Genomic DNA, 19795 nt, shown 5'->3' with positions numbered 1-19795 from the left:
CAAAATACAATATATTAAATCAAGTTTCCATTTTATAGTTTGAAATGCTGTGCAAGTTTAGTTCATTACCAGGTATCGGAACCTACACAATGAAAAGGAATTTTTAAGAGAGAGAATCCATTCTTTCACAGTAAAATTGTAAGAAAATCTGTGGATATTTCTGCCACTTGCTGGCCTCATTATTCACCAATAAAGCATCTTTCCAATCTTTCAGTGTGTTATAAAAATATACCATAAAACTCCATAGCCTGCTACACAGACCATACAACTCCCAAGCTGAACAGCTCTTTGAGTTACCTTCTAATTGGTACTCTTTATGTACCTATTATTTATAATACTTTACAACCTAAACAAAGGTTAAGATCCTGCCATCAAATTTGGAATAGCTTAAATTTGACTCCAAAATGTCCTGTGTTTCAGGTGAGTCCTCCAAAAGAAATAGTATCACCAATTTCCATATATTTTGACTAAAATGTTCCAATTATTTCCTTGCAGAATGCAGTCTGAAGGGCAAAGCACAGACTAGGCAACCAGAGGAAACAAGTGGCTCTTAAATATTAAAATCAAAAAGATAAGCTAAGGAACAGAAAAATACATAGGACAGGAAAAAAAAATAGAGAGAAAGAAGTGGAATGAAGCCTTTGGCTTTTCTCCCGTGTTTTTAATGTCTTTGTTCTCTTCCTTCCCGGCCTGTTCTGCCTCCCTTGCATCTCTAAACTTTCCTTTAATCACCTCTAGCCTGCCTTACTTCCCAGAGTAAATCAATCACACTGAAGAGCTGACCCCTCTCTCGCCCCCGCTCAGCAGGAGACGTTAAGGAAGAAGAGGGCAAAGAAAGCCCCAAATGTCAATTCCTGAACAAGCTCAGAGATGACCATTGCATCTCCTCTAATCACAGCTCAATGACACCTTCCCCAGTATTTCAGAGCAGCAAGAAAATGCCTGTAGGATCAAGGGGGAAGGGACATTTAAGAAGTGTGTTTTGAGGATTTGTTCCGAGCGAAAGGGGAGAAAAGGAAAAAGCTGATTTGTCTGACCCACACCTCCTCTGAGACCCTGATTAACCTCTTCAGGCCAGAAGACAGGACTGAAAATGCAGACTGGAAGTGGCCAGCCCTAATTTATGGCTCTCTCAGTTCCTTATGGTGTAAGAAATCACTGTCCACACACAGGAGGAAAGTCAGAGAGAGGGAGAATTTCAGGCTCTGAGGATCTGCTACCAGAAGCAGTAAAACACAGTGTAGTCCCCCTGTGCCCCTGAAATGTAAGGGATTTTGCTGAGCATACAAAGTCACTTCTAATGAAACCTTTCCAACTTCCAAACCATCACCCAAACAGGCCTGATGCCTTATTTCACAGCTGACATGTGCAAATACTCTGCTTCCAGACTCTGGAGATAGAAGGAGGATCCACAAGTGGTTACTGGTATCCTATAGGCAGACAATCATATAGCCCCTCAAAAGACATTCCCTACCTCTCTTGGTATGTCAAAATTATATTCTCCATCCAAGCAGAACACCACAGATCTAAACATGACTCATTTTTCTCTCAAGCATAACAAATACCAGAAAAATTACAGCCACACTTATATAAATGGGGCAGCCAAAAAATTTAGCTGATACAAGGGAAGTTTCTGCAGCTTTCACAAAGCTTTTTAATACAAAAAATATATATAAATATAGTATTTTTACTCATTTTCCTTTTTCTAATGGCTGAAAAGAGTGGCAAAGGGACATAATCTAGTGCAATTCGTGCCAGTGGGTTGGCAAACTGACCAATAAAGATAAAATAAAAATAAAATTTAAATCATAACAGAAAGTATTTTAGATGTTCTATTTCCAGGTATCTCTGTGGTATTTGCTATCTGAGAATGCAATATTTATAAATATTATAAATTTTATAAATATTTATAAAATCAGTTTTTTCAGCTTGCTGTATCATTAAAGTAGAGGATTAGGAAACTATTCCTAAACAGAGGTCTGGACTCGGCAATTGGCAATAGCACAGACTCTTCACAACAGTTATGGCACAAATTCTAAGAGATGTTTGAAATTTAATATTGTTTTCCTTTTGAAGGGAAAGAGCAATTTTTAGTAGCTGAAATGAGTAGCTGAAGCATACTGAGAATGTATTAAAATTACGCCCCCTTGTGTATTTTCATATGCTTTGAATGCCACAAAACACATCCAAGTACTAAAAACCCACAACTGGATTATATTCAGCTCAAGAAAATCTTTTGTGAAAAATCTACAGCAACACTAATAACTATGGTGTTTTCACTCCTTGAAGGCACTATTGTAATTAATGTTATTCAGACTCCTAAAGTTCATGAGAAAATAATTTCAATAATTTTGTTCAACTGAATAAAGCCAGTTTTCATAAATGGTAAAGACTGCCTTTGACTTACTCATATTCACATTTAATTTCTGTAGAAACAAAGTTCACAGGTGAAGTGATTTACTCAAATCTACCCACAGTAGATCCCGTTCCAGGAGACTGGAACATCTCAGATCTCCTGACACCCCCCACCTGCTGCCCCTCCCCTGGAATAAACACTGTCATCATAAAATCAAAGCTCCAGCTTATTGGTTAATGTTTCAATCAAAATAATATATTCTACTTTCCAGAGGACACTTACATCCTGGAGAAGTTTCTCTAAGTTTTCCTGCAGCTCATAAAAGTATCGAGAAGTAATAAGACCTTCACGTGATTTATCTAGGCAATCTCTGGCCAGTTCAATAACTTGATGATGAATGAAACTTAGGACCCCATCTGCTAATTGCAGCACATTCTCAGGAGCATTTGAGGCAATAAACTCAGCCAGCCGTTCTTCCATCTGTGCCGTGGCCTAAAAGTGCAGAATAAAGAGAAATTACTCCTGAATTTTACTAAAGCAGACCTTAAAGCATAAACAAATAGAGTGCTAAAGTAACATTTGCAATACCAAATTGCACAAGGCTTAAAAAATATTCCAAAATACAGTAGCATTTTCTGAGAATCAAGATAGCACATCAGAGGCAAAAGTTATGTTCACATGAGCAAACAAAAATTAATCAAAACATGCTTTCTGAAAATGTAAATGACCGTAAAAATATCTTGGTCCTGAGGCTGTATTCCTCCCTGGGTCTCCAAAGTAAGGGTGTAAGATGTGAGGCAGTTTTCAGAACTTTTAGACAAGACTGTGGAAGCTGAAAACCATTGCCCCAAGCAAGAAACACACAGCGTTTCTATCACTATAAGCCCTGATATCCTGTCTCCAGAGAAACATCTATTTTTGCTGGTGGTGGAACAGGAAGGAATGGCCATATTGACAGCTCTGGGATACACAATCTTCTACACTCATTTCAATGAGATTTTAACTTTTAACTTGCTTCCACAGGTTTCATTATTCAGCTTTTTAAAAAGCCAAGGCATGGCACTTCTCACTCTTGTGAGAATTTCCTGTGCCAACAGAAGACATCAGATATTTAACAAATATGAAATACATAAGAAAAGATAATTCAGCCTTTTCCATTCTAATCTCTACGTATACTAAATCTATTTCTTCTACTGCAGAATTAAGATATGAAGATAAGGAGCCAGCTTCAAATTCTCAGCAAACTTCACTGCTTGGAAATGGGATGTAAGAGCTGGACTCCTTCTCCAACCAGCACTACAAACTAATTCTGAGCTTGGACATAAGTTCATTGAATGCATTATTCAAAAAGGGGTTCTTTACCTTTGGAAACCTTTCTTTGTACACATGATTCATCATTATTATTTCACTGTCAAAAGAAACTGGAGAGCGACCAGGGCTGGAGGAGAAAAGAAATCATGTTATCATTTACACATATCACACCAAAACTTTTCAAAACCCAGTGCTGATCATAATGCTGCCACATTGACTGTAGCCCTTCCAAAGCTTTGAGTTCACTTCACTACTGTGCAGATGCTGGACCTCAGAGAAGATCCTGGCAAGCAGTGGCAGTCTGCAGTCTCCTGGAGACTGCTGACATCCCTGTCCCCACATGGGCTCTGGCAGAAACCCCCCTATTTCATTTCCAGTGAATGCAGCCCTAACACAGAAGCCTGTAAAACCCCAGTGCATTTATTGCAGATGTATTTGCTATTCCCCCCATTCTGTGACTGCCCTCCATGGCAGCAGGAGCAGCCCTACTTCAAAAGAAATCACAGTGAGCTCTGGAGTCTCCAGTGCCAGAAGGGAGCAGGGCAATAGGAGGTAAGGAAGTTGAGATTATTTGTTTTCCTTTGTCTGAAGGATACTGCATGAGCACTGTTATTCAGCTAAATCTTACATATAAAATAAATACCACAGGAAACAGGGACAGAGTACTTTTATGAAAGCTGCACTCCCTTGATGCACATTACACCATGGATCCATATGCAAGAAATTTTAAGGCGCATCAAAAAAAACAGGACAGTAAATCTTGATGAGCTGCATTTCTGTTACTGTTTGGGTGTTTTTTTTAAAGAAGGGTTGCATCTTGTTTCATCACATCTGATGGTATGCAGGGCTCTGACTCACTCTGCCACCAAGGACAGGCGGATGAGGTAATGCAGATAATCCCCAGCTACAGATCGCCTGCAGCACTCACTGCTCCAGCTACCTTGTTTCAATGTTCAAGACAAACAAGGGCTTCAATTATTTGGCATCTTAAGTGATCACTGTCTTCATGATTTTAAGAGTACTAAATACTCCTAAAAATACTCTATGTCAAAAGATACAATTTTATCTCGAATGCCTTCAAACATTTCAAACTCTGAAGAATGAAATCGATCTCTCTAAATGGAATAAATGCATTTTAAACTTGGAATGCATTACAGTTACTACCTTCCTGCTAACCTATTTAGAGCACAAAACATTCTTTTGGCAACATATATTAACAATTCAAAGAAAATTTAACTCATTGGGTTACAGAATGTAGCAGTACCAAACTCTTTTCATGCCTTGTACTGAAATTCCATGAATTACATCATGTCTTGTTTTTATTACTGCTCATCCCTTAGCTTGAGAAAATGCACTTCAGATTAAATCTGTCACTGAATCCTTATGCTGAAGAAGGAGAAAACTGGTTTGGATGTTATGAATAGCAAGTAAAAAGACATTTTCATCAACTTCCCATAGCTTGGTAGATAGCTATTTTTAATCAAGAAGAATTTTCTTTAAAAAGAAACTTACATTTCTATTCACATGTAATGTATGACATAATTAAACTTTCGGGTAAAAATATTTAAATTGCAGAGTTATAAGCAAATTCCCCTGCACATCTAGCCTACTATCCTTATCCTTTTTTCTCTCAAGATCAAACATGCTGACACAAGCACCATACTTGTTTACTGGTACTTCATATGGAGATGGAGGACTTGGTGAACACAGTTACTGAAGAATTTATTTTTCTCTGATGTAATTTTTCTCTGTGTGATCTAAGTGAGGTATAAATTACAAGTATATATAAATTTATTTTTCTCTGATGTAATTTTTCTCTGTGTATAAATTACAAGTATATATAAGCCCTTTGATACTTACACAGAAATTCTGAGGCACACACATACTTCACTTTAACACTAAAATTTGCACATGCTTGAGTATTTGCTGTCTTAAGGCTACAATAAAACATGAGGGATTTTGCCTTTTGCTTTCAAGGCACTTTATTCATATGAATACAGGAAATTAAGGGCTCTGCAGAAATCAGGCTACTTGAGCTGTCCTGCCAGCAGATGTAGCATTTCCTTAGGGAGAACCATGATAGGAGAATTTACTGTGTTTGCTTTTGTTTACGAAACAATTTCTGTGCACACCAACTGGCAAGAAAGTGCTTCCTTGGGCATTTGCAGTTTTGTCTCTCTCCTCCTACCACTTTCCACCAACCAAAACAACAGAGTACCCAAAAATCTCTGGACAAAACTTGGGATCAAGGGCCACATTGTCATCCAAAATAAAATTTGCTCAATATACCAGGTCAAATTGTCTAGCTGACTATAGCAAGACTGCAACATAATACAACCATAATTTTTAATGTTGATCCTCAGCTTGGGAAACTAAGGAATTAGCTGGATACCTGACTAACTAAACCAAAGGCTGCCTGCCAAGCACTGCCAGGTCTTTACAGCAGCTCCAGGACACAATCAGGTGAAAAAGGAACAAGGACTGGAGAGATAACTGAATGCCACCAAGGGAGAACACAAGGAAATTTAGAAATAAGATAAAAGGAATTTAATACGTTTTACTGGCATGACATCTTTTCAAATGCAAAAGCTTCACACATCTACCCAGCACCAAAAATTTCACAGGCAGAACTAAACCGGTCTAACATTTCAAGCCTCACAAAAGAACAGATTATTTTCTGCAAAGCAGAGGACACATGCTGTGCACGTGCATAACATTTTAAAACAAAAGGCAGGCTCCTTCCCTTTTCTTGGTGCAGATAGGTAGGTCAAAGAAATTATTATTGTCAGTGAGTTTTCCATTTCAGCAGAGCAGACATTAGAAGAATAATATCTGTCCCCTTAAGCTTAAGAGCAGAATGAAAAACTACTCTCTCTTTTCCTCCCTCCTTCACGCTTCCTCCACTTCATGAGACAACGTGGAGGTGGATTTTCAGGGATATCTATCTCCCACAAAGACTTCTGTTGCCTTCAACCTGTCAAAACTCATGTCTCCTTATCTGACGCTTCAAAGTGAAAATAGCTTACAGAGAGCTATTTTGAGGAGCAACATTTACGCAATAACTTAAACCTTACAAAATTTAGTTTAAGGATAACTAAATAAAACAGAGATGTTTATGAATAGGTAATTTTTCCTTCACTATGATAGCTGTACTTACTAGGAAAAAGCAAAAAAGCTAAAAGCACTGTGTTTCCCTCTGCTTCCACCCTGTATATAAAGGTTTAATTAGGTTGTATTTACAGGACATGACCAAAGTCAGCTCTCATGGGAAACTTAGAACTATAGGCTTTAATTTTCTGTTATTTCCAGACACACAAAATAAGGAATTTGAAAACTAGAGAGCTGAAGTTGGATAAAGTAGGCACTAAGATAAGCCTTCTGCTGAAGGTGAGCCTTCCTCTTCTTCCAAGAAATAAATATGAAAGTTACATTAATACTAGAAGTCAAAAACTCTCCCAGCAGCAGGGGCTGCACCTTCTGTTTTCCAGTATTTCAGGGGTTCTATGCATGCCAGCAAAGACTGAGACTGCTTTAGAATGAAAGCAGAAAGTTGGAGTAATAAGCAGTGCAAAGAACAAATAAGGATACACAGTTTTCTTCATAACAGAAAACCACAAAAAAGGTGAGTGAACCAGAAAGTTAATAAATATAAAACCGATCACTTTGAAGAACCTTTTCAAGTCAAGTTCACAGGACACACTGTCTTGAGAGGGGAAAAAAAAAGACCAACATTATCTGTAATGCAGTCAGAATGTGTTTTCAGAAGGAACAGATGCATTGTGCTGTAGAATATAAAACTATTATCTTTTTCCAAATCCATGGGGATGTGAATCCCTGCTCCACAGCTTGTGGTGGATGGCACTGTCTGAGAGCAGTGTGAAGGGATGAACCCAGCACAATTACTCAAGTGGTTAAAGCTGCCTCAGAAGTGCACTGAGATGAGAGAGCCCCACAGCCTGCAGGATGAAAGATAAAAATGGGCTGTGTGGGCCACTGGTTTTCACAACACCTATTGCTTCTTGGGCATTTTATCATCAGGAGTCTTTTTTTGGTATTTTCCAGTTATTTTGTCTGTGTATTCTTAACAGCGGGATCCACAGTGCTAAAAGTCAGGCTGGGGGATTGCATTTAAAAAGCACTACCCAGCAAAGAGATGAAGAAGGATGATCTCATCTACTTCAACAATATAAAAATTCACTGCAACAATCTTCAGCCCTTTTTACCTAGACAACATTATCCTGAACTACAAAAAGAGATCAAGAAAAATGGGCAGATTGGTGGGCTGAGTGACTGCACAAAGGCAGCTCCTGAAAAAGTCGCTATTAGTTAACTCTACTTTTATCTCTGACATTCTCCACACATTCCCACATGTGAGCAACTGCTAAAGATGACAAGTAAAGAGAACTGGGAAAAGATGGAAGGCAGCATCTCTTTAACTTAAAAAGAGTAATGATGCCAAGTTTAGTGCAAGTATTCACAACTTTTCATGTATTTTACTCCAGGGAGAAAAGACCTTGTTCAGCTGAAGCCCAGGATTGATCTAAACAGAACAAATGTAGCCTGGGGATCTCCCTGTTGGTCAACAGCTGGAAGGATTTGAAGGTTATTAGGAAAAAAAAGAAAAAAAAAGAGAACAGTTGAGAGATGATATTTAGGAACTACTTCTGCAGGTAATAAAGAATATCTTCTTCTACTGAAGACACATTACAAGCACCAAAACAGGTGGGTCACATGGAAATATGTTCTTTGGCTGAGCACATGAGTACTGGATCTTTTTGAGACAGATGAGAGTATATGCTCCTGGATTTTTCAAGCAGCTTTATAAGGATGTCACATCTTTGCATTCCAGGACTGCTCTCATGTTCCCTCCTTCCCCCTGCATAGGAAAGTAGCTGGGAAAGAGCCACTGCCACTTCTTCAGGGCAGAAATTTCAGGCATTTCAAATAATGCATGATTAAATAAAAGATGAGTATCTCCAAGGCACAGTGGCAGAACACCTCAAGCAAAGCAGAGGTGCTACCAACCTGTCAGTGCACCCTACATGACTGCACACTTTGCTAGTTTTATCATCCAGTTTGATCATTAAGAGTGCTCTGTATGCATAGAACATTTGCAGATAGGTACAAGAAAATGGTACTAGTCAAAAAAGTAAGTGTATTTTTCCACAAGTTACATCTAGGCAATATTCTATAGCTAGGAGCATAAAAGGATCATCTGACACTTCTAAAAAAAATATCTTGGATTAGAGAAACAAAAAAACAATCTCAGCATTTGCCAGTGACATCTCAAAATGCCACTTCCTCTCTCAAAAACAGATGTAAAGCTACAGTCATATAGGATGGAAAATGAATACACATTAACAATGACACCGTCTTTTAAATTATAAAGCCATGGCTGCCAATTAAGGGAAATGTCTGATGCGTTTTGTTCATCTGCTTTTCATTAAAGCTGATCAAACAAGACCACTGAATGAAAAAAAAAGCATTTTTAGGAAATTACTGCTTAATTAAATTCAATGTTGAAAAACAAAAGCTGTTCTCAGCTTTTATTTTTTAAGTAAGTGAAAATATATTCTCACCAAGTGAGGTAACTCTAAAGGGGCAAATAAACAAGCTTTGTGCAGTGAACAATGTCTGGTCTTCATGTGTTTCAGCATTTGTTCACAAGCACAGGCTGCCCTCTGTCAAAGAGGGTTTTTGCTCGTTCAACCACTGCTGCAGTTGGTTGGATTGACCTATCCATTTTCCTTGGAGGTGCAAGGACCAGCATGAATTCTTGGTAGTGGCAAGGGTGCTTTAGAGTCACACAGCATCACAGTACTGGCAATAAGCAAAATGAAAACCAAATGAGGCACAGTGAGCTGCAAAAATTAAATTACTCCATTCTAAGCTTTGGAATACCAATAAGACTGGACATTTTCACAACAAAAATCAGTGAGAGAGCCAGAAAAGGTATTCAAGAGAAGAGGAAGATTAATCAGTTATATCACACACTGAATTAATCTCATCCCACCACAAATTATAAACCTACTCTGCTTCAAATTGGCTTACAGAGGCAAGATTCTCTGCCTGATAACCCATATCAACAAGAAAGAAAATAAAATTGGGCTCTTTACGTGATCATTTCTATCATTCCTGCATTAGCAAAAGTGTCTTCTACAACATGATTACACCTGTGTTAGAGGACAATCATTACTTCAGCACGTGTGTCTACAGGAGCTGCCTCACCTCTAGAGAATTAGTACCACTACAGCTACTCTACTCAGCAGGGGTCAGCACGATGACTCAGGCAGGACTATGGTTCAAAGGAACTTAGTACAAAATTTATAATTAGTCTGTCACTAATGGCACTGAGGAGGTCTCTGGCTACGTGTGCCACTACCCACAGTACTCACCTGCTCCTGTAGATTACTGTGTAACTACACTTAGCAGGTCCATATGCAATTACCATGCAGCCTGCACTGAAGTTCAGAACATACAAATAATTACAAATAATCCTGAAAGGTCAGCTCTGCCATGACACAATATTCACCATGGGTTTTGTTACTATCCTGGCCTGTTTCACTTCCTCCTTTTAAAAATTCCATCCAAGTCCTGAGCTGGGCACACTGTTTCAGCAATTCCAGCTGGCAGAGTTTTTGAATATTGTCCATTAATTTAAAGGTGATATCCACCTCCAACATCCTCAGGTGAATGAAGACTACTACTTGAACCCTGCTTGTAAAAGACCTTTTCTTTCACAAGGTGTGTCTAGACTTTCCCTAGACTTTCATTCACTTGGTCCAGCAGTAAAGGCATTGCAAAACTTGAGGCTTTTGCCATGACACAAAACGTTTGTGGATTTATTCCATATAACTGTTAGAGATCTGCAGAAAAATTGCCCAGAGAGTTTGTGGAATCTCTGTCCTTGGAGATATTCCAAAGCTATATGGACACGATCCTGGGCAGCCTGCTTGAATAGGGTTTTGCACCCTAGAGATTCCTAGAAACCTCTAGAGATTCTTTCCAACCTCAGCCATTCTGTAATTCTGTTAAAGATGAAATTTTAATTACTTCTGCTATTATGTATGGAGAAATCAACTACACAAGGAAATAACCTGGACAGTTAACTTTGAACAAGTTCTCTGCACTAAAAGTAAAATTATTCAACTATTAATGCAACATAAACATTTTCAGTGCTATTACAAAATCGTGCTGGGGTGCAACTCCATTTCAGGTTTTGACTTTATCTACTCTGGTTTTCACACCCCTCCAGAAACACTGCCAGAAAAGTTATTAGAAGTGGTTATAACCACATCCTTATGATATTGCAGCAAAATTCTGAGAAGAAACTTCACTAAAGGAAATCTACACGCTATGCATTTCGTTTGAGACACTTGCTGATCATGTTTTCATACAGTTACTGTGAAAATACAAAAGCAGAGTATACCAACCACTTCGCATTCCAAAGGCTCAGCAATGTGATAAAAAATACTTTGTGTCAGATGAGGTTAGTTAAATGTTGATTAAAAGTTTCAAACACATGTAACAAAGCAGCTACAAATAACTACTCTTAGATCTGAAAGCACATATAGAAATGCAATAAATGCGTCCAACACCTTAAAAATTTGACAAGCAATCCAAAGCTCACCTGAGACTGCGAGACCGAGGCCTCAAGGCTGGAGAATGGCGCCCTTCCTCATCAGTGATGCTCTCAGTACTGAAATGCTTTGTCAGGAAATGAAGTTCATCTGCCGTGGGCTGAAAGGGCAGCTGGTGCAGCTTCTCCTGAGATGAGCATGATGACTGAGTACAGAAAAAAATACAGAAAAGAAATGCACTAAACGCATGCATAGGGGTCAGCTAATGAATGGAAGAGGAACGGATTCTGCCAGACACTGCGCACTCCAGCGGAAAAGAAAGCTATTTATCAGACCAGGTGCCTCTTTTTACTGTTCTCATCAGGCTAACCAACCCTTACAGTCAATGACAGAGCTGGTGAGATCAGGAAAACTTCAGGAGAGGCTAGGGAACCACTGTATCTGATTCTGGAACCAGCACATCTGATCATGCAGATAATTTACTATCAGGAGACAGAAAGGAAGGCACAGGAGTACCAGCACTACTCAGGAAAGGACAAGGAGGTTCCTGGAGTGGTGAGCAACTTTCTTTCCTTTTCCCTCATATTCTCTTAGCTCAGGAGCTTCACTGGCATGCAGAATGCTATGGAGCTGTGTAGACATGGGATTTTCTGCTGGTTATTGGCTCTCACTGGAAACTGCTATTGTAAATGGTCAGGATTTTATTTCTCCTTTTCAGGCTTCTTCTCTAACCAGGGAAGCAATAATAAATAAAGTATCTGACTTTAAGACTAACAAAGTTTTTCATCAGTGAGTTAAACATTTTATTCTTCTGTAAATAAGTTGATGCATTTATATGACACATGTTCTGTGATAATAACAGACATGAAACTGTTTTAATTTGTGAACCTCATAAAACCTGAAATGAAAAGAAATATTTGCGGAAATATTTGTGGGAAATGCTAATAACATCAAAGTTAGACATTCCAGGGGAAAAAGCTGAAGGTCGACTAACAAATGTATTTTTGTGTGTGATTCTTCAATGCCTCTTTCCATTTTAGAAAAGTAAGAAAATAAATTACGTAAGGTAATTAAAAACGTAATTAAAAATTCTCTTTAAAAACGAAAGGGAAAATGAAAAAGAAAAGGTGCTGAATAATCAGAGTAGCACTGAACAACACCAGTGGGCCCTATTAAAAACATCACCCTGACCTAGGTTCCACAGCTCCTTATTATCTGATGAAATTAATTACATACACTGTTCCAGCAGGAAAACTTTTCCTTTTGCTACAATCCTCACTTAGACTGGAAGTACCACATCCTAGTATCAGAAGTATTGGTAGGAGAGAGTTATACATGATATAACACATATGACCAAAGATTTAACTCATTTAGCATGGGAAAGAAAGTATATCTGTCTCTTGCCATATAGCTAGATCATTTGGATTGACATTTCCTGAGGGAAAAAACCCAATCAACCAACAAACCTGAGATGAACAAGTCACATAGAACGCATCTGTTCAAATGGTGTAGTTATTCCAAGTACTGTAAGCAACAGAAAATCAGGCGATGTAAGAACCTATAAACCTAAAAATCTTATTTTAGACAAAAATTTAATTGGCTCCAGATCTACTCCCACTGCACTGCACAGAGGCATTTACAGAAAAGAATCCCCTTGAAAGCCTTTGTGCATGAACTTCCCAAGTGTGCCTGGAACTGAAAGCCGCCACTTCCAATGTTTTCTTCCAGGCAGGTCTATGTGGAGGGACCATGTTGGGAAGTCTCTTCCAGCCCAGAGTGCACACACTGATGTTTACCCAGGTGGTGTATCAGTTTTCACTGCTCTATTCCACACTGAAGCCAAGACAGAGTGTGGGTATTTGCCCCTCTGCCCACAGCTGTTCTGCTGCTCAAACTGTTTATGCCAAGTACAGTGACTATCTTCTCCCTTAAGTACAGAATTATACAAATCCTGTTTTCATTTTCAAAGATTGTGTTGATGTCTTTGTTTATGTCTCAAACAATATAAGGAGTAGGAAGAACCTGCCTATGAAAAAACCTCAAAGAAAAAGTTAGGTGGCAGCTGAAATCCCGTTCATGGTGAATAACACAGATCCTGCAGGGGAGCAGGAAGTACTAAGGACACTTAAAAACCTGCCTTAACAGATACCCAAGTTCTGGTATTGCAAATACATGTCTGATTCAAAACAAATTAGTTTAGCACGTAGTTACTTGAATTAGAAAAAAAATATCAAAACTTATACTCTAGAAAAATCATTAAAAACTTAATGTTTCCCAACAGCAAAATCACTGGGGAAGTAGTGCTAGTCAACCCATGGACAGCCCAGCAAAATCCTCTCTCCACTTCCTCTCCCTAAAAGCAATCAAATCACAAAGTTTAGAATTCCAGAGAATAATGAATGAAGGCCCTGAAGATAAAGACCATGGACTTTCTCTGCCAAGGGCTTCTCTACCAGGCATATGACCTTTCAATGAAAAAGCATGAAAGCAAAGTGAAACACTTCTGAAGTATTGATTTTCAGGTAATCACACCACAGTACTCAATGTTTGCAGCAGACTAATACAAATATCCCCCTGGTGTCTTAATTACAGATGCAGAATTAGCCAACTCTCCTCCAGTAAAAAAAAAAAATCAATCTATATTACTGTTGCTTGTAAACTAACTCTGCATCTAGAAAATTAAGAGCAGATTAACTGTTTAAAAATAATTGTATACTGGCCCATCTAATTGATTATTTTATGTTCACCTAACTTGAAAGGTCTTTTCCAGCTTCTTCAGTGTTGGTCTGATGATACATCTGGTCTTCAGGATTTGTAAAGAAAAGGGTAAATGTGGTTTGGTTTTGATTGAAGTGTCATCCCTCATTTGGAATTAAAAAATAAAGCAGAATCTACAGGTCCTTAGTGACCTAGGACTAGGTAAATGCCTTGGGTTGTTCATTAGGTTGGTACAGCAGGTGATCACAGAGATGAGGGTCAGCTCTTGCTCTCATATAGAAACTCAACCAGCAGGACACAGGATGGACTGGGCCCTTCTGAATATTTTATTTCCCACTGGCACATCCACCAGAGCAAGGTCTCCTGGCTTCCTTTATCTTGCTTGAGAAAGAAACAGTCTTGAGGACTGATCATATGAAATGGAAGCCCAAACTTCTGTTAAATTCCTATCTGCAGCACTAATTCATCGTGTCCGTCTGACAAACCCCTTCACTGCCTCTTACTTCAGTTTCAAAGTCTATGCAGGAATAACACTGCTTATCAACTTTAGAGGTGTTATTCAGATCAATTCAAATTAATTCTAATCTGTGAAATACTGAGATAATAGGATTGGCTTAGAAATGTAATACCAGGTTTAATAGCTCCAACAATTGCATCACTGCTTACTAAACAGCCTATTTCAATGCCTTTCTACTACTGAACCAGCAAAAGGACTAGAGATGAAGAACTCAATGAAACAAATAAAAGCCTTGGAATTACACGTTTCAACCTATTTCCTGAATGAAGCTGAATTCAGGTCTAACTACAGCTATCACTTTATGCTTCTCATTACACTTCCCTGTTACTTGCACTTTGAAAAATTACCGTTTGAACTGATGCTTTCTATGTGACATGTCTATCTCAGATTTGTTGGATTGTTTCGTTTGTTTTTTTCCATGGGAAAACATTAATCAAAATTATCTATCTATTTCTGGGAACAGGACAAGAGACAAATATAATGACTGAGTACAGAAAAAAATACAGAACTTTAGAAACTTCTCAGCTTTCTCAAGCCAGACATCTGGGAACTTTCTCAAAGTAGCCTTGGTGTCCCGATTTCAAAGCAAGAACTGATGCTTCCAACAGATTTTTGGTGTTGTTACTTTTTCTCTCTCCATGGGCATCCACCTTAAGTCTGATCAAACTACAAATTCTTTAAAAACTACAGTTTGGCCCCCAAAAGTGTCATCTTCACAAGCAAAATGGAACTTGTCACAGTGACTACCAATGACCAAGCTATTTGGATGTCATCCATATGGAAATAACTGCACATGCTCCCTGCTCCCATAGCTTGAAGAGGACTTAGACATGGATTATGCCCATAAAGATTTAACCTAAGACTATAAAGGCCAAAGCAGAGCACCTTCTTAACAGCTGCTCTCAAGTGCTTGGATGTATAATAATGTGTGGCAGTGAAACCAGGAACATCTCCTTCATGTATACTTTTCTATGCTCCTGCCACATATCTGTGTGCACATTGAAATCAGGTCACCCGCCTTCCAAAGAGACAAAAAGCACCCCAAACTCAACAAGAAAACCAGTGTCTTGAAGTTCAGAAGATAACAAATGGTAGAAATTGTGTGAACTAGAGTTTGCAAGAATGTGTCTGAACAAATTAAGTTATAGAGATAAGATTAACATCGCAGAATCAAATTTTCATCATATCAATTTATACTAAAAGGAAACTTTTAACCCCAATTTCTTCTTTTTCTATATAGATTGAATTTAACACTCACTCCCAAAAAACCTTATAAATTTGTGTTTGAGAGGCACTAGAAAGTTTATGGATTAACTTAGAACAGTTCACAAGGAAAAAACTGATACAGTGTAAGATTTGCATAACATGTACTAATGAGTCCTATTTAATGAAGGTATTACAATTATTAGGAGCATACTCTAAATAATTAATACAAAACCAAATGACCAGTATTATGGAAAGAGGCAGTGATTTGTTACCACACAGTTGAAGACACCATAAGACACATACAAAAGCATGTTACATTAAGTCTGTACTTTATAGTTCTAATGTTTGTCTCTGCAAGGTTCTAATGTGGATAACCACAATGCCCAGCTGACTTAAACTAAAGAGTAAGATTCATTTTAGGAAGCATGTCAGAGTTACAAGGGTTAATGTGGGGCCGCCAGCTTGGTGGAATTGCTGACAGAACTCAAGCAAACTGCAGCCAGCCTTTCTAATGATGGCTGTAAGAACTGGAAAGCTTCATTAGGAGGTTCAAATTACTGGAGCCGAATAACAGATGTGGCTTATCAATTTTTCTCTCTGCTAGCCCAGTAGCAGAGGTTTTCAGACTAAGTACTTGAAAGCAGACAAGAATTTCATTCCCCAGTCACAAAAAGCTGAGAGCTGGAGGGTATTTGTGCACTATCTCTGAGTCCTGCCACTTTGGAGACTTTATGCCTCTCAAAGGATCACTTGAGCCAAGTGCTGCACTGGGATTTTACCAATGCTGAAGGCAAAGTGCAAGATGATAGGAGCTGGGAAATGGAGGAAAAAAGCAGCAGAACCAATAATTAAAATAATTTTAAAAATAATTAGTATATTAAATAATGTTAGCAAAACAATGAAGAAAGATCCAGTATTTTAGTAGAGACTCAGAAGCTGATTTGTTAGGGTGTGTTTGTACAAACTGAATTGCTTGGAAAAGTCTATGTCACTTACTGAAACTGTTGAACTGGGAGTGTTTGTTCCATATCCAGACGAAGGAAGGGAGGCCAAGGACCAGCGGCGTCCGTCCGTTCTGGGGAAAAGACGTGAGGGAAATCATGGTCAGGAACACAGTGTGGCTAATTAGGGAGAGAAATAAGCAAGTTTCTCCTCTGCATCTCCTAACCTCGTGCTTTTATTAATGTCTTGAGTTATTCAGATAAATCAGGGATCCTATTTACAGTCACACTTGCGGAAAAGCAATTTGAGTAAGTTTTAAAAGCAAAACTAGGTGATCTCAGAAAAGATGAAGCACAGGGGCACAAGAATCCTGCATGAAGTAGATGCTTTGTACTTGTACAAAATTTGGAGTTCCTAAAACAGACAAATACAAACAGCTCCTTGCAAACTTCTTTGAAAAAGACACTCATGCTTATCATACTTATGCAGCTCATTGTCTTCCAAATGAAGATTCAGACTGAGGACAAAAAAAGTTACATTACATCAAGAATCAACTGAAAGCAGATTAATCTGTTTACCTATTCAGAGGGCATTCTGCCCAGCACATTGCCTGGTACAGCTGGAAAATTAAACCCAGCAGATAGGAACAGAGCCAAGGGGCCCACTCCAAATAGATAAGTAAATCACAGAAATCTCACCTAGGGTCCTTTCTCCTCCAGTCAGTATAACATTAGTAATTATTTCCCTGTTGTAGCCAAATAAACATGTTCCTCGGGAAAACATCCAAAACATTGTGGAGATACTGAAGAAAGGTCTTGTTTTGCCAGTGTCAAAACTGAGGAACTGAGGAACTACACAAAAGCTTTGAGAAGAATCAGTGCTGCCCTCCCTGAAATCCTCTTCTTCCCCCAAACCCCGTCACACCAAAACATTGTGGAGATACTGAAGAAAGTCTTGTTTTGTCAGTGTCAAAACTGAGGAACTACACAAAAGCTTTGAGAAGAATCAGTGCTGTCCTCCCTGAAATCCTCTTCTTCCCCCAAACCCCGTCACAGTGAGGATGGAAACTGAAGTACATTCAGCTCAGTCTCACAGCACTTTTTCTGTCTCTGATCTATTTTCCCACATTTTGTGTCCTTGAAATGGACAACCATGTCCTGTTGCACAATGGGATGGATGTTAAAAGTCTCTTCCTCACATCAGTTTCCATTTGCTTGGGTTTTTTCTTGCAGCAGATTATCAGTAACTGGTCATATAATGAAGCTGAATTAGAACAGCTCAAACTCACTTTGGAGAGATACGGGGGGTTTTGGTACACACAGATACAGTGCATTTATGCAAGTGCATTACAAAATAGGATATTTGGTACAGGTCTGAAATAGTGATTATAAAAACCTCAACTGTTATCTTCACATTAATATTTCTCATCCCACTATCCATACCCATGAAGCCTCATCTCCAGGTAAAGGTTCAATATCTACCATGACAAAAACCACTGTTTACAGTTTTTCCAGCTCTAGTTCCTTTTATTTTCAGGCACTGATACACACCTCTCTTTGCCATCTATCTTAGAATGAGAGGGAAATAAACTCACTGTTCCACATCACTGAAAGAATATTATGTCAATATAGTTTTAAAAAGACTCATGCTTCATGCATTAAAAAAATAATAAGTCTGTAATGCAGATTTTTATTGCATGCCTACGTTACAGCTAAACCCCATTTAGCCACAGGTGATGTCTTCTCTGGCAAGACAATTAAATGAAAAAGAACAATCTCAAAGTAATTTCAAGTGAAATGGAATTCCTTTCTTAACCCTGAAAAACGACAACTATTCACATTACAAAGTTGTAGCATGCTGTGGTAAGGGATTGAACACCAAACTTCAATAATCTTCATTGAGTTTCTTGTAACATACAGGGGCTCTGGGGAAATATTTAGGTCAATGATTCAACCTCACTTTGGATCCTCAGTCCCAGAGCAAAACACTCTGTTGCTTGCTGCACAAGTTACTAATTTCTTGCAAAAGAAAAGCTTGATTTTTTTTAAACTGAATTACCTAAATGGTGTATTGAAATAACTTTAGAATTTTCATTTTGACCAAGTTAAAAGAAAATATCTTCCTCAATTAGAAAATTCCAGCACACCCCTTCATGCTTAGGCTGTTTTCTGCTGATGCAATCCAGGCAAGCAACGTGCTAAGGAGTCAGGACAAACATATCAGCTCTACTCTAGCAGAAAGAAGTGGGACAAGAGTGAAAATCTTCCAAATCAAGGAAGGGGAAAAGACCTTTAAAGCAAATTCCTTCCACATTTATGCAAAGCATTTCAAAGTACTTGAGTGTTTTGTTAGTAAACATATTTGTAGAGAGAAAACATGCAATATTACTTCAGGATAAGACACTTGGAATGACACTTTAGTTTTTTTTTATTTGTTATAGATGCTTTGCTATCCCAACAAAGACATGCAGACAACAAATTTTGCCTCTAAAATGATATTTTAATTAGTTAATTATGGAGGTGTTTTTATGGCAGCTAGATGCTATTTCATGAATAAGCACATCAGTTTCAAACAAGGAGTTAGAAAAACAAGACATCTTCTCCAGAGCGCTACCTGTTTATCATTTGAAGCCAAAATGTCAAGATTTTCTGTTTCTATTACAAAAACTAGAAGCTGAATGCCTAAATGGGGTTGTTACAGCATGGACTTGTTAGGGACACGTGCTCAGCTGCACAGAAGCACAGTTCACACACACACAAACAGCAGCAATGGGATACACGTTACCTGTCTGCTCTGTGTCCATGGCTGTGTGGAAAAAATTGTACAATAATTATGAGAGAGGGAGCAGTAAATGATGCACGTGATTTCTGAAGAAAACCCCTTCATCTTCTGTTACTGATATTCCTCCAACATCAATTTTAGTGAGTTTGAGCAGAATTAACCATACATTTACTTATTCCAACATGAGGATTCCTGCCCATAGTGCTGTGGCTCTGACACAATCATTGAAAGGGTATCTAACATGGGATTTATGGTTAATCACAAGTCAGACTAAGGACAACCTTGCAGGAAATTGTAATGGCTTTACAGTAACACAAGCTTTCCAAACAAGTTTCCTATTCCATCTCAAGAAAAAACTCATTACAGGGATATAAAGAAAGAATG

General features: G+C 38.4%; 1 protein-coding gene across 13 annotated transcripts in view; it reads right to left on the bottom strand.

The window, feature by feature from the left end:
* MAST2 (microtubule associated serine/threonine kinase 2) overlaps positions 1-19795 on the bottom strand; it is a 204535-nt gene that overhangs the window by 37489 nt on the left and 147251 nt on the right. For 10 of the 13 annotated variants that reach the window (XM_039711644.1, XM_039711653.1, XM_039711640.1 and 7 more), the window contains 5 exons: positions 19415-19435; positions 16685-16763; positions 11298-11452; positions 3719-3794; positions 2639-2848 (listed from right to left, as the gene is read on the bottom strand). In XM_039711644.1, coding sequence (XP_039567578.1) covers positions 2639-2848; positions 3719-3794; positions 11298-11452; positions 16685-16763; positions 19415-19435 — 541 coding nt within the window. The remainder of the gene's footprint in view (positions 1-2638; positions 2849-3718; positions 3795-11297; positions 11453-16684; positions 16764-19414; positions 19436-19795) is intronic. The other 3 variants (XM_039711641.1, XM_039711642.1, XM_039711643.1) reach the window with 3 other exon arrangements.

This window comes from Passer montanus, unplaced genomic scaffold (assembly GCF_014805655.1).
Source record: "Passer montanus isolate IOZ18808 unplaced genomic scaffold, ASM1480565v1 scaffold25, whole genome shotgun sequence".
Taxonomy (NCBI): domain Eukaryota; kingdom Metazoa; phylum Chordata; class Aves; order Passeriformes; family Passeridae; genus Passer; species Passer montanus.
This window is presented reverse-complemented; position numbering and strand designations above follow the sequence as displayed.